General features: G+C 37.4%; 1 protein-coding gene across 1 annotated transcript in view; it reads right to left on the bottom strand.

Moving 5' to 3' along the window:
- Nucleotides 1-573: 573 nt before the first annotated feature.
- The window catches only part of PCF11 (PCF11 cleavage and polyadenylation factor subunit), a 15529-nt gene continuing 322 nt past the window's right edge, over nt 574-15780 (bottom strand). Inside the window, exons 2-15 of the mRNA XM_009572170.1 lie at nt 13469-13657; nt 12863-13054; nt 10900-12008; nt 10445-10634; nt 9709-10351; nt 8127-9622; nt 6679-6766; nt 5839-5958; nt 5190-5298; nt 4408-4591; nt 3785-3940; nt 2288-2380; nt 1723-1758; nt 574-1101 (exon numbers count right to left, since the gene is read on the bottom strand). Coding sequence (XP_009570465.1) covers nt 892-1101; nt 1723-1758; nt 2288-2380; nt 3785-3940; nt 4408-4591; nt 5190-5298; nt 5839-5958; nt 6679-6766; nt 8127-9622; nt 9709-10351; nt 10445-10634; nt 10900-12008; nt 12863-13054; nt 13469-13657 — 4815 coding nt within the window. The 3' untranslated portion in view covers nt 574-891. The remainder of the gene's footprint in view (nt 1102-1722; nt 1759-2287; nt 2381-3784; nt 3941-4407; nt 4592-5189; nt 5299-5838; nt 5959-6678; nt 6767-8126; nt 9623-9708; nt 10352-10444; nt 10635-10899; nt 12009-12862; nt 13055-13468; nt 13658-15780) is intronic.

The following is a 15780-nucleotide window of genomic DNA, read 5'->3' as shown; positions in this document are numbered from 1 at the left end:
GGATATCTGGTTTACCATCTAAGTCCAGTCATAAGCAACAAAAAAAAAAATGTTAACCATGTTTCAAATGATCATTCTTACATTCATCCCCCCCAAACGTAAAGAAAAGTTTGTTCAGCTGTATGAAATTCTTACGTGTTTGACTAATGGAAAAAAAAAAAAATATCATTAAAAATGTCTTAACTACCAGGCATCCTGGTTTGTTAATTGTTGGCACTTGTGTTCACAATCAAGCACTCCAGTTGGTTTGTTAAATTTTTCCCTTCTACCCAGAACTGTCTTTTTGGGGTTGGTTTTTTTTTTGTTGGGTTTTTTTTTGTTTTGGTTTTTTTTGCGTTTTGTGGGGTTTTTTTTAAAATATCTGGATATGTAAGTTTGTTCAAATAAGTTTAAAAAGAAAAGAAATCTAGGGTTGTCTGTCTGCGAAGTTCCTGCACTGCTTCCCTTGATAACCCACCTATGGGATAACTGAAGGAAGTTATTCGCTTTCATTTTTCTGAATCTTATTGAGCAAAAGTTCTTTTTAATTTCATTTAAACTGAAAAAAGTACAGAAACACTGTCTTCATTTGATGGTGTGCATAAACATTACACTCCATATATAGCAAAAATATCTTTTATTTATAATTTACATTTCCACAAGTGAAAATTGTACATTTTTACATATACCATTTCATTCCATTAAATTTTCACGCATCTACAGAACTTTCACACAATGACACCTGAAACTGTGCAGGCAGTAAGAAATTCAAATACAAAAATGTATTTATTAACCAAACAGTAGTTGAGGCCCTGCCTCAGTTGAACATTTTTATTTCATATAAAAAGTATTTGCCTTCCAGAGTTAACACAGCAGCTCTTCTGTAAAAAAAAAATTCATACCTCAGTTTATTTAAACAGTCTCATCAGGTTCTGTTTTAATATCTGTAGATGCAGGTGTGCTCTCTTCTGCACAGGCAGTAGGGGTGTCATCAGGTTCTTCTTTGACTTTAGGTGAGTCACAGGACTCTTGTGTTTCTTGTTTAACAATGTTCAACATTATATTTAGTGGATTTTCTACAGGAGTCTTGCTGGGAGATGGTGTGCAATCGAATGATGATGTCTGCAAAGTGAAAGTCAATGTAACATTAACACATTAAAATAACAATTTCTAGCTTCTAATCCCTTTTACTCTTTTTCAAAATGCAAATACATTGTTAGTCAGGCACTCAAAATCCAAACTTCTACTTTATCAAGATCCTAAGAAAACAGATTTATTCTTTAATAGCATTATTTTTTCACAATTACTTTGAGAAATTATCACCCAAGCAGTGATGAAATGCCTAACACATTACCATAAACTACTCCCTGCTATCCCCAGGGGAACTGTAACTCCTAAAGCATTAAAAATGTAACACACACCAACACCCATTTACTCCATTTTTGCAAATTCCTAAGATTACGCACGTTACTCAACAATAAATGCATGATGTGTTTTCAAACCATGGTTTCGCTTTAGTCATGTATGACACACAAGCTATCACGGTACATCACAACTAGGAATACATCTCAGCTAATTCTGGATTATAAACTTGCCATGCCCAAGGCCTTTGAGTCTTTGCGTAGTCATAGGCAAGAGAAACAAGTAGCACATTCTGAACACATCCGCTCCCTGCAAAGTCAGAGATCAAGCAAACAAACTGAAAGCAAAATGCTTCAAATATATGAAGAAGGATTCACTTACGTTTTGGTAATCTTCGTAGCAAGACGGATGGTAAATCTGAAAAAGAATTGTTATACATTTAAATACATAAAAACAAATTATAGCTGGATCACTGGTTATGAACAGAACAGTGTCAATTACACTCATCACACAATTTGTCTAGAAAAACAATGGTATAAGCAGGCCAAGTATGGTGTCAAATTAACTGAGAAAAGATTTTGTGTATGTTTATTTAGGAAAAGTTATCATACAGAAGCCTGGTAAGTGTTGGGAATTATTTGTGTACAGCTGCATACAGAAATAATTGAACCAATAGCTACACCCACATATAGAGACATTAATTTTTCTTTTCACACTGCAGTACAAGGGAAGGCTAGTGAGTCTTTCCTAGTGATACCAGGACTTCATGAGCTTCCACAGGTTGAGGTATTTATGTACTTGGAAGCCAGGAAAACTACCATGGGAATCCTTCAGGAGAAAAAAAAAGCACTTGGCCCTCCCCCCCCCCCCCTTTTTTTTTTTTTTGCTATAATTCTTCAGGTTTTTTACTATAAATAAGTATCACATGTAAATAAGATCCGATTACCTTTTCATCTACTCTGATAGCGTTCTTCAGGTGCCACTCTTCCTCTTCCTCATCCCAATACTGTTCAAATTGCTCTTGGCAAATTTCACAGCTCTGAAAAGTTATTGGCGTAACAGAGATAAATGCAGTTATTGCAAGAATTTCCTGAACACGTGAACTTCAAGAACCTAGTAACAGTCAAACAAGGTTCTTTTAAATTGGGGCTTGGTCTCTTCTCCCAAGTAACTAGCGATAGGACGAGAGGAAATGGCCTCAAGTTGCGCCAGGGGAGGTTTAGACTGGACATTAGGAAAAATGTCTTTACTGAAAGAGTGGTCAGGCCTTGGAACAGGCTGCCCAGGGAAGTGGTAGAGTCACCATCCCTGGAGGTATTAAAAAGACGTGTAGATGAGGCGCTTAGGGACATGGTTTAGTGGGCATGGTGGTGTTGGGTTGATGGTTGGACTCGGTGATCTTAGAGGTCTTTTCCAACCTTAATGATTCTATGATTCTAAGATAAATACATTAAGACCACAACATGATCTTTCCTCCACACTTCAAAAATAACTTTAGAAAACTTTAATTAAAAATTATTTGAGTATAGTTTGCAGACTGAGCAACAATCATCATCTGGCCTTGAAGACTGTTGTCACTTGAGAAATGTAAGCTTTGCCCTTTTAGCTAGGAAGTGTCCGCAAAACACTTCGTAACAATCTAATGCTGTTATACTGTCATGTAAGACCATCCAGTACAGGGATTTAATTAATTTTATTTATGGCATTATCTTCACTCTTCCCCTTAACCTGGAGTCTCAAATTAAGAAGGCAGAACTTTTAGATGAAGTATTAACACTTCTAGTACTTCTGTGCAAAACAATCAACTCTGAGAACAAAGCACAAAAGGTACTTTTTAAAACTAAAACAAAGGCCTTCATGGCTTAATAGCTAAGTTCTTAGAGACTTAGCATGTAAAACTAAATTGTAATTCTACCAATATTTATATTTGATTAATACACCAATTCATCTACCAAAATACAGATCTACTGGTTACTTTAAGATTGAGCTATTTCTTTGTCCTAATGCCTATCTTCTACTGAAAAAGAAATTTCTGTGTAAAAGTATCAAACACCCAGTAAACATAATCATTATTTGAATGACAAAGGACCATTTCCAATTCACTTGCTCTATTTACTCTTTCTATGGAAGCATGCAGTGAATTAACACACTTTCCCCATTTGAATTTTGCTAAAACGATGGAATGCCAGTGTAGATTTTTTTGAACTACAGGTGATTTATACTACTATCTGCTACTGCAAAACAACCATTACATACACAAATACATCACCTATGAAGGGGCTGCACAGAGGTCCAAGAACAAGACTTCAGTCTACATATAGCCCACCGTTATGAAAGAATGCTGTAAACTTCTTTAAGTTTAAAAACTATTAGATGATCAAGTATTCATCAAGTATTAGATGATTCTCAGTATCTGGGCTAATAAAGGAAAGCTGAAACTTACCTCAACTGCTCCAGCTGGTCCAGCAGGGACACTCTGAAACTCCTTCTCTTTCGCAGCTTCTTGTGTCTTTAACACAACCTCTTCGTGAGCTTTTTCAAAAAACTGGCTTTTTGCACGCTCCTCTAGATCGGCTATTTCTTCAAATTCAATCCAGTCCTAAGGAAAAAGTTTTCAATCACACTCAAGACACTGACCAATAGCCAGAAATGTTTAAAAAAATCTCAAGGAAAAAAAAAGACATCCCGAAAGTACCATATTTAATAAATCTTACTTCATTAAAACCGGAATGCCCCTAACCCGCAGCATTAGCACAGTGCACGTTTTCTTGCAACGCCACACTTCAAAAAAGCTTTTTCGAGAAAAAACACTATCCTTCCATTTCCATTCCATTGTCAGTGCGATCAAAACAGTACCAACAGCTTCAAACTGCTTATTGTTCATCATATAATTGCCTTTTGTGTTTTGACAGGCTTTTATGAGAACTACTTGAACTAAGACATCATTGTTTACCAAAGGCCAACTCCTGTGATGATGTAAATTTCAACTGCAATCCTACAGCACATACATCAGTAAAACACAGAATCCGGCCTGTAATTTATCAAGATACAAACTGCATTACTTACTGTTAAACTGTAGTACCATCTTCTGTGTGTAATTTTTCTGCTAACATCTTTTTCTGTCCGGTTCTGACGATAATGCCAATCTAAATGATCCGCATAAACATCTGTCTGTGAAGTAGTGAATCTCATTCCACATGAGTAACACTGAATTCCAGTGTACAGTCGATTTATAACACTATCATAACGCCTACAAAAAGGAGAAAAAAAGTCTTAATATTTCTTTGAAAAGAAACAGTTAAAAAGTTTCTCAGTAAGTTGCTTCATACAGGAGTAGAAGAAAAGCATGTATCTACTGCAAGGTTAAAGCATGCAATATATCTAAATTCTTCCTGATTTTCATAACACAATTGAAACATTCAAATAACAAACAGTGGGCTCATATTAACTATTCATGAGAAACACACTAGTGTTGTGTTTCATGCCTACTAGCTTCATCACCTAATAGTGCATAAAATGGTAACACTTCCATTTGGCTCAGCTTTGCAAACTACCACAAAGGTGGTAAAACTGGTAGTTACAACAGAAGAAACACTGACTTCAGTACGTATCACAACCTTGCTGATTAAGTAACAACATGCAACTTGTGTAAACATAGTTTTCTCGGTTAATTTTACCTCTTTTTCCTCCCTCAAATTCTCCAACGCTAACATCAAAAACTGCAGGTCCTCTTAGTCACAAAGTTAACATATAATCTTTCAAAAGCTCTCAGCTGTCTTGGATTAACTACCTAGATACTACCACGTCCATATTCTTACTGCACTGTAAACTCATTCTACTATACGCACTGTCTAAGTTCTTCAACTGTGAAGTTAGTGAGGTCTGGAACATTTTGATCTTCATTCTGGTCATCATCTTCCTCTTCAGCAGCTGGCTGGGCTGATGTTTCATTCACTTCTAGAAAGCATAAAGATACTATTTTATCAAAATTTCAGTACATCATCAGAAAAAAATTACGTGCTCCTGAAAGTTATTTTTATTCAAATATTAATAAATATGATCTGACTATGCTAAAATACAAGTATGCAATAGCTAAGTCAGTCATCTCCTAACATCATTTTTAAAAAAGCATACAAGATACTGTAAGTTACTCAGAATTTCAATTTAGAAAAACAGTATTTCACCTCAGTCTTTGGCATTAAAATTCAGTCTTCAGAGACACGAACTACTTCAGAAACTGACAAGAATCTGATTATAATCAAGAACAAGTTACCGAGGCACAGCACCAAAGACAAAACTGACTGCTCTGGATAGCTGAAGTGTACAAACTAAACAAGATACTAAGAATTTAGTCCATAACATGCACTAAATTCCTTACCAAAAACAAAGTTCAGTTTAAAAAAAAAAACATGCAGGAGTTCACAAAAGTTTTGATACTTAGCTTTATACTTCAGCTGTGGATAAATTGAGTAGTTAGAACATAATGGATCTACATACGTGCTGAAGTGGAATCAGTTTTTGACAGTTTGAGTATCCCTGTTGACAGCAGTTTAGCAAACAATTCGTTGACATCAAGCTGTCCAAGGTGGTTATCAGGATATGAATGTGGAAGGGCTCCTAGGGAAAAACATCGACATGCAAGGAGACAAAAGGTTAGCATCAGAAATTTACTTCCCTTTTATCAATGTATTTCACAATACACTTCTCCTTCTGCCTCCTGTTTCTTCCATTTTTTATTTAAAATTATTTATCAACTCTCTTTGTTTTATGTCTAGTACTTGGGTAATTTCTTCCCTTACAACAGCTTCCTTCATAATGTATTCTGAATTGCTATCTAAGCTGGGTGCCCATACACAGATTTCTACTGGATACTGGATAACGCATCTATTAAAATGTAGTATTCTCCTCGTTTTATGCTTGAATATTTCACCAGGACCAATCTACTTCATTACCTACCTTAACCACTTATGACTTTTTAGAAGCTCTTTGTTACTAACTGTTCATATGCTGGGAATGTTTACACACCCTGGCCAACACAAACCAGAACTACAGACTGGTACCTTCCAGAAAAGCAGACCAAAGTATTCTTTTTTTTAGCACATCCACATACCAAAACCACATGGTTCACGAAAACTAATGAAAGTTTTCACTGTTTGAGGGAAACCCCTAAAGAGATGAAGGTACTACAGAAACCACATCTACGGCCACCTCACTGAGGAGGCTCCCCTTAGTCCACACAGACATAGTACACCAGGACATTACGAAAGGGTAATTTTTGTGGCTACTAACAAACAGAACAATCCAAACGGAATAAAAGGAATTATCTTTGTTACACACCTGCAGGGTTCTGAACAAAACTTCCAGGATTTGGCAAATACTGTTGACCTTGGCCATAAGGCCCTGGTTGAGCAGACATGAGAGAAACCTGTGAAAGTAAACATCAAAGTTTTTTTATACAATAATACTATTATAAACTTATTTTTTTAATTTTATCATTAATTTCTAGACATTTGTCAATAACTTCATATATATTAAACTCCTTTCAGGAGTGACCCATGTCAGTTTGTTATTGAAAGGTCCATGAAATGACTACGTAACATTTCCCTCATTTTCATTACCCGCTAGAAAAATTTCAGAACACATACTCATACTGGCTAACATTTAAGTTCAAAAAAAAATTTCTTCTACCTATCAAGCCTTCAATCACATTTTCCAAACACAGTACTTCCTTTTAAATTGTTCCTGTTCACTAAAACAGAGCTCATCAGAAATAAATTCCAGAAACTCTTAAATGTCTATTAACAAATGCCACTATTAATTCCTATCTAAGAACTGAAATAGCATCCACTATATGGAACACATCTTGAAAGCAGGATTTTTCAGCAAACCAGCTACAGTAAGCTTCAGATAGAAAAACAGGTTTTATAACACACTTGTAATAAAAATGGGGGTTTTTCTCCTAATTGACTGCTTTCTGGATTTACAAAAAAAAGTTCAAATTATTTAAAATTTTATCCCATTAGAGGTTAGCAGGACGCATTACCTGCTTTCATTCAATCAGTTAACTCTTCATGTTCAATTACTATCCCCCTGAAAATGTCCTCTAAAATCTCTAATCTACTGAAAGAAATGGCTGATGTACAGTATCATTTTCCCTTTTTGAAGAGAGCATTTCCAACAGGCAACAGCAAAAACAACTGAACACATAGAGCATTCTGGTGCCGAGATAATTTTAAAAGACTCTAGGTTCCACAATGTCCGTATCTTTCTCAATTCCCCCAGGTTATGGATATGTCTTTAAAACTGGCTTGTCACCAGTACTAGCAGCTGCAAAAAGACAACAGAATTATTTTGGTCCACTCTAATTCTACACCTCTTAGAAAAATTAATCATGTATATTCACTTATGTTATCTTTCATGCTTTATACAGAATTCACTTTTGTGCAAGTTTAATGAAAACACCACAGGCTTCCAATTACCTAGTTTTGTTTTCAAGTTAAAAAAATACTAATTTCACTGTCATATTCTGAGCTACAAAGGGATTGTAAAGATCCACTATTTTGTTTAATTCTTAAAAATTTTTAAGATTCTTAAAGAACAGCAATGCGTGTCCTTCTTAAATTATCTAGAAACTATTGAAGGATGACTTTTTTTAGCTTGAAACTGGCTCCCAGTCTGCCAATTCTGCAGAAAGATCTTCAGTTTTTACAGGAAGAAAAACTGCTCATTCTCTACAAAAAAAAAAAAATTCTGCAAGCAAACCATCTAAAGCAACCAATTCTTACCTGATTACTTCCCATTGGCATATTATTGAAGTTCCCATATTGAGGACCCTGAAGACTTTTTTCATCAAAGTAATGTCCAGCTGCTCTCAATGGGAAATTCTGTGCTCCTGGGCCAGCTGGCCCATTGAAATTTGGTCCAGGTGAACCATCAAATAAATCAGGCCGCTGGAACTGCATCCCATGAGATGGTCCATTGTAGCCCTGGCCGGGATGTTCGACAAACGGGCCACCTTGTCCGTATGGTGACATTTCTAGTCTTGAGGCAGGATGGTTAGCTACATTTTCGAAACGTGCACCTTGAAGGCCAAGGGGCAAGTCAAATCTAGAGGCTGGCTGGTGAGGTCCATCAAATCTTTGAGGTATGGCTGTATCAAATCGTGGTTGTGCCTGTTGGCCAGGCGCCCTTTCAAATCTTGGACCAGGCTGTCCATGAATTCCATCAAATCGTTGCAAGAGAGACAGTTGTCCAGGCTGACCATCAAATCCAGCTGCATGACAACCATCAAATCTTGGACCAGCCCGACCCAGAGGACCATCAAATCTGAGTCCACCAGCTCCCTGATGTACCGGTCCATCAATCAACCTAGGACCTACACCTGGCTGACCATGTGGTCCTTCCAATCTGAGCCCACCACCTGATGGTCCATGTGGCCCCTCAAATCTGAGCCCACCACCTGATGGTCCATGTGGCCCCATAGGCTGACCATGTGGCCCCTCAAATCTGAGGCCACCTCCAGGTTGACCATGGGGCCCCAATGGCTGTAAATGTGGCCCCTCAAACCTGAGGCCACCCCCTGGTTGACCATGAGGCCCCAAGGGCTGACCATGGGGTCCCTCAAACCTGAGACCACCCCCTGGTTGACCTCGAGGCCCCATAGGTTGACCATGAGGTCCCTCAAACCTGAGACCACCTGAAGGCTGACCACGTGGACCCTCAAACCTGAGACCAACTCCAGGTCCTTCAAATCTAGGACCACCTACAGGCTGCCCTGCAGGCCCCTCGAACCGCAAAGGCCCACCTATCTGCCCAAGAGGTCCCTCAAACCTCAGTGGACCTCCTCCACCAACCTGTCCTGGGGGTCCTTCAAACCTCAGGGCCCCCGCCAGCTGCCCTGGTGGCCCATCAAATCTTAGGGCCCCAGCTCCCCCTGCTCCTGCCAATGGTCCATCAAACTGAGATGCACCTGCCCCCACCAAAGGCCCCTCAAATCTCATAGCAGCCTGTCCAGGTGGCCCATCAATTCTGGAACTTGAACCAGCAGCAGGACCATCAACAAAAGGACTTCCTTGTCCATCTACCCCAACTCTTGCAGCAGCCTGTCTAGGTGAGCCATCAAATAGAGGTCTGTCTTCCATTAGTGCACTTATCCTCTGCTTTGCTTCAATGCCTCCAAATCTTGATCCTGGACTTTCTGGAAACGGTGCTTTCTCTGGATCTTCATATCTAGTTCTTTTGAAACGTTCACTGAATGGTGATCTTGGTTCCTCTCGAACACCTAAAAAAACCAGAAAAAAACAGATAACCACTCACTAAGATGTTGCCAATTACTGAACAGCTGTAAAATAAAGCAAAAACACACACCAGCTTGCCCAAGAAGCTGTCTTTCTTCACGATTATCAAATCTGCAGATTGCATCACCGTCTATTTTCTGGAACTCTGTTGTGCTTTTCCCCTGTTGTCTGAGAGCATCTCTAAATTCATCTGATTCTCCCCAGCTGTCATAAGGATCAAAGTTCTTAGAACCTCTTGCTCCTTTAGTAGCATTTTGTTCCTCAAGCCTTCGTCGAGTCTCAAGTGGTGAGAGGTTATCGGCAAAAGGTCTATTAGTGCCACTTACAGGAGAATGTCTCCTTGATCTTTCTCCAAATGGTTCTTTCCTGTCAAACTGTACTCCACGCTTGGCTTTTGCTTGCTCACATTCTATTCCAGAAAGCAACGCATCAGGCAAATGATAATCCAAAATATCATCAGGATCCAACAGATCAAGCCTTGACAACGAATGCTGAACTTGTGTTCTTTTTAGTTTAGCCTTATGTTCATAGTATGTTAATTCTGCGTCCGATAGAAGAGGTTTCTTTTTCAAACCACATTTTTCCTCTGTAGGGCTATCCCAGACATTACATCTGTGCTTTCCTTCCTGATACTGGAACAGCTGTCGGATCTGATGAGCTACCATGAGGAACTCATCTTGTGTTATTTCACCAGATGTTAAGCGTTCATTAGCCTGTAATATAAAGTTAAAGTTTAGACTTCTAAAAAGAAAGAAAAGCAAACTAAACCCAGGACACTTTCATGAAGTCAGATTTATTAGTATTACCTTCTTAAGTAATTCTCTCTTGCTTGCAGATGTCAATTCTTTGGGAATTTGTAAATTAGCATCCACACTTAACCGGTGCTGCTGCTTTGGTGCTCGGGGTGATAAAATTCCTTTACCAGCAGGCCAGTTTTCCCGGTGTCTTTGGTGAGGGGATTTACCAAGTGCTTGGTGTTCTTCATTCTGCTGTGAGCTGAAAGCAAGAGTACATTTAAAATGCAGATTACTTCTTTATTCAGGACATAATTGTTACACTCCTATTAGAACTGATCATAGCAAAACATCACTATCACCTTAGAATCTAAGTATGCATAATTTCCATATCTCACTATTAGAAATAAGATAAACTTATCAATTTTAACAATCTGAACATTGCCTCCCAAAACTGACTATACTGAAGTCAGCAGGAGAATTTCCACTGACTTCAAACAGAAGTTTTTTAAAAGATAGTAACTTACTTCTTATTTTCTTCCCAACCAGATTTCCACCTCTTGCCTGATTTGGATCCTTGCCAGTTTTCTGCATTCTCCTTTGGATCAGGAGAAGCTTTGGTAGAATGCTGGCTTGCTGTTTCTTGGGGCCTGTCTTCTTGGGCTTTTTTCACTCTCCTCGGATCTCGCACCTCTTGTTTAACATTTCTCTTATTAGAATTTCTTTCGTCTCTTGCTGCTTGTGTGCCTTCTTCAACATGAGACTGCTTAGGGCCTATCTGACGTATCTTTCCAATTTTAGGAGTTGATGAAGTAGGAGATAAACTCCTAAGTCTTCTTTTGGGTGATCTCCTCTCTCGCCTTTTTGGAGAATGTGTAGATGGCGACCGTGCCTTAGGAGAGCGTGATCGTGACCGTTTTCTACTACTTGATCTCCCTTGTTTTCCACCCTGTTTTTCTGACTCCTCTGTAGTTGTGTCTTGTTTCTGAACAGCACCATTAATTACTTTATTTCTGCTGCCTACTGGTCTATGCTCACATGTCTTGTGTTCCTCTTTTTCTTTCTTCTCTGTACTTCTCCTCTTTTCTTTCACCTCCTCCTCTTTGCCCTCTGACTTATCTTGAAGATGTCTTTTCAGTCTTGGATCCCGCTTACTAATTTCAGACACTTTTGTGCTTTCACATTCCTGGGTTTTAGTATCTTTAGTATTGGGTAGCTTATTTTTTAAAGGGGATGGTGATTTAGATTTTGCTTCTGACTGGTCAAGTTCTTTCTTCTGTGTTTTTTCACTTGCTTTCAATTTTTCTTGCTTTGTTGAGTTTTGTTTTTCAGCCTGTGTTGTTTTGTTTGCCTTGGTATCAGACTGACTGGTCGTGTTTGGTGGAAATTCTTTCCTATGAGATTGATCTTTAGCATGAGAAGAATGTTGAGCCATCCTATTAAGTCGAGGATCCCTATTTACTATTTTGATATCATGAAGTGGAGGACTTGGGGATGGTTTATTTTTTTCAGATTGCACAACTGTCTGATGAGGTGGTTTAACTGTCATATGAGGTGTGGGAGACATGTGTTGCTTGGAAGGTGCTGGAACTGAAGCTATAGTAGATGACCCTTGCTGAACACTAAGAGATACAGCCTGAAATAGGAAAAAATCCAGCATTAATCTGCATGACAAAACTCCTACCTAGAGATGGTCATATTTTGTCTCGAAACCAAAACTATAAATAGAAATGTCTTGAAAGTTATGTGATTCATCCATTTAACTGGGAAATGACCCATTAATTACTAATTATAAGCGTTAAAATAATGCAGTACCATTACAAAAGATCAAATTCAATAATGCAAAATCAGTACTACAAAGTCAATACCGCAAAATATGTAACTTAGGCACATGTTCTCATTACAGCTTTAGTTTTTCTATACATTCCACATGCTCAAGGAAACTAAGCTGCCAAGTACCTGATATAATTTTCATATTACTATACATCAAAGATCCTTTATTTTGGTATCATCAACTGTCAACATAGCAAGACTTTCAATTACGAACATAGAACAACACAGCGTAACTGCCATCTTCAGATGGTGGCATCAAACCAACCCCACCTAAGAGGAAACTGACTTTATTTCTAACGATCAGGCTTCCTTGTTTTCTAAGAGCAAATGTATTTGAAGAAGCCTGGCTTGCTGTGAGCCACAAGAAGAGGTGCAAGATGAGGATCATAGGCAGGCATCATTTTGGAGAGAAGTTAAAAACAAAAAACCAAGAACTGCTTTTTTTTTTTTTACCTCTTCTTTGAGTGTAATTCTTAAGGTTTTTAGGTAAGAAATACTGTTCAGGAACCCGAGATCAACTTGCATTGCTCTAGTGCTAAAATAGCTACACTTGCCTAACATTAGTAAGAAATAACATACTGCAGTTACCAGTATAGCTAAGTACTGTCCAGAAGAAAGTGAGACCCAACTATAAGTTTCATCAACTATCCTACTCACCAACTGTGCTTTAGTCTGTTCCAGCTCCAGCTCTAATTTTTTTTGCTGAAGTTCTAACAATTGCTTTTGCTTTGCAAGCAATTGCTGCCTTATCAGTTGCTCCTGTGTCAAATTCTTTTGTATTTCAGGAACAGCTGGAGGAGTAGAGGCACCAGAAGTGACAGCAGAGGTAGGTGCAGTGGATTCCTCTGGCTAGAAACAGAATTAAAAGAGTTACATTTAAAATCCTGATGGAATCAACTAACTCCATCTCCTTTAACCGTTTATCATGATCCAGTACTGGGACTTAGTTTGTACAGCAGTTATAAATTGCATTTTTAATGCAAAATATAACAAACAACTTAAAACTTTTGCCCCACTACAATTTGCCTGGTGTGACAGGTGTACATCATTTAATATAAATTCATCAATGTTCCAAAATCTAGAATACAGTTTTGAAATGTAAGAACCAAACCGATCAAGTATTGTGAATTTGGAAATTCCTCTTACCTGTCTACAAAGGTCAGATACTTCATTCTTAATACACTAAATTGTCAAAAAGCAGCATACAAACAATGAAAACTATACGTATAACCATCTGTTCATACAGTAGGCATAAAAACTTACCGATTTATTTAAAAACTTAGGATTCACATGGATGCTAGAAGTATTCACATTTGGGGGCAGAGGTTTAATTGGCCAAGCAGGATCTAATGAGTTGACTCTGACATCAAGTGCATATAGTTTCTTCAAAGGAAAAATATCATCCCATGTGGAGCGTAATTTAAATAAACTTTTCCTAGTATTTTCATCCACCTAAAACAATAAAACAATTCTATGGCTTGTTAAGTTAATATAAAACAATTTCTTAAACTTTTCTGTAGAACTTAAGATTTCATTTATTTCCTATTTCTATCAAGAGTTTGCCATTTTAACACATTGAACTTGCTATACAGAATTTATAAGCAGTGCAGATCATACATCTATACCAACGGAATCAGTAACGGAAACTCAAATGTGGAATTGTTGTTTCAAGGCCATTTGAAGGTTTTATTGTGTATTACCATTCTCTGAGAATTTTCTTTCAACTTTTCCATTACCAAAATTCTCATTTTACTTGCCCAATTTCTGTGGAAAAAATACAGTAACAAAATATTGAAAGGCAACAGCCTCTGAGACAATACATTATTCAAGTGTTTGTGCTGAATGGAGTATAACAATGACAAACAAATCAGGAAACAACAAACTTTGTGAGCAGAAAAGGTGTTTTGCTCAGCTGTTTAGTCACTGAAGGATTTTTTTCCAACAAATGCAACAAAAAGGGTATTAGCTAAAATGAAGTTAATTGTATTTCAGTTCAGCTGCAAAATTAGACCCATCTGTGAGCCACATATCAAACGTACTTGTAGGACCAGTGCCCATTTTATTTCTTCACAAACAATTAGTTTGGATTATGTCATGACAGGTAAGTTAGAAATTTACAGTAAAGCAAAATTTACTTTATCTCATAACTTGAGTAGTTAAATTAAACAAGAAATGAAAAACATGAGGACAAATTATATGCAGCTGTCCTAATGTCAATATCCCAATTCAATCATTAAGTATTGACTATATAGATGGGTTTTGCTGCAGTTTTATTTTTAAGATGTTACAGCAAGACATAGAATAGTCTGGAAAGTTTGGAAGTTCTTTCGGGGAGGAGCAGGAACTTCAACAAAAATAATTCATACTTAGCTATTCGGGGGGTGCTGCTATACAATTTTCAACGAGAGGGTATGAAGTTCACTGCCAAAGGTGCAGAAATGACTGAGCAAAAGTTTCTGACTTCATCAAGTGTCTAAAGATACCTTAGTGACCATTTACTGATAAAACAAAATTTGTAACAGTGTCAGTGCTGGAATTTTAACATGACCAATTAAACTGTAAGAACTGACTGCCACTTTACACATTCAATTAATACACATTAATTAAATAGTTCTAGTTAGCTTAGTGACAGTTAACCTATAAAACTCTGAAAATTAGTTATTATCCAGAGCTTCAGCTGCAACATTAAATGCAACTCAGCAAAAGAACATTCACAATTTAATACTGAAAAAACAAGTGTCTACCTATCTATCTACTCTACACACAGGAGTTTAAGTCTTCTTGGTCGTTATCACAATCTATTCCTTATTTCATCATGCATTTTACATCTGAAAACCACATATAAAGCATACTGGGATCTCAGATCCTCGATATGTAATGAGAGATAAACACACAAAAGGTCCAGTCATCTTAATTCATATGAGATGCCACTTCCTTATAGCATACAGGAAACAACAGAAGTTAACCCTTCATTTCTGATCCAACTTAAACCCATTCAAGTCCAGCCTTTTAAAAACTGAACTTTGATTTGCTTTTCTCACTGAGGAATAAGCACTATTATTTCACTGGGTTTAAAGATTAAAAGCAAAAATTAAAAGATATGGCAGCAGTTTTCAATGTTGAATGAAATTAAAACATGTATTTGTAATGTAATATAGCAATACATTCTAAGACCCTTTACCCGCCCCCCCCAGGATTTTTTTCAAATCACAGACCACCAGGAGAGAATCAGGTGTCAGTGCTATTCACTCTTCACAGTTTAAGCACTCATTTTGCACATCACAAATTTACTTAAATCAGACAAATCTAACTACAGGAGAGAGCAGCTCTGAGAAATCCACAAGAAATTGATTCTCAGTCTATTCTTGGTATAAAGACTATTTACTATCTTAAAAATAAACCAACAATGGGTAATTAATTGGTCTATACATTACAGAAAGTCCATCCAGGTTAAGCAATCGATAACCAAAATACTGTTAGTAAAAATCTTGCCTGGATAGGAAAATTACAGACATTTATGAACCAAATTAAATTAAGATTTGGCATCTTTCAGCTAACATGTAACTTACATGCTT

This window comes from Fulmarus glacialis, unplaced genomic scaffold (assembly GCF_000690835.1).
Source record: "Fulmarus glacialis isolate BGI_N327 unplaced genomic scaffold, ASM69083v1 scaffold26172, whole genome shotgun sequence".
NCBI lineage: Eukaryota > Metazoa > Chordata > Aves > Procellariiformes > Procellariidae > Fulmarus > Fulmarus glacialis.
Note: the sequence above shows the minus strand (reverse complement) of the source record. Positions and strands in the feature narration are given on the sequence as shown.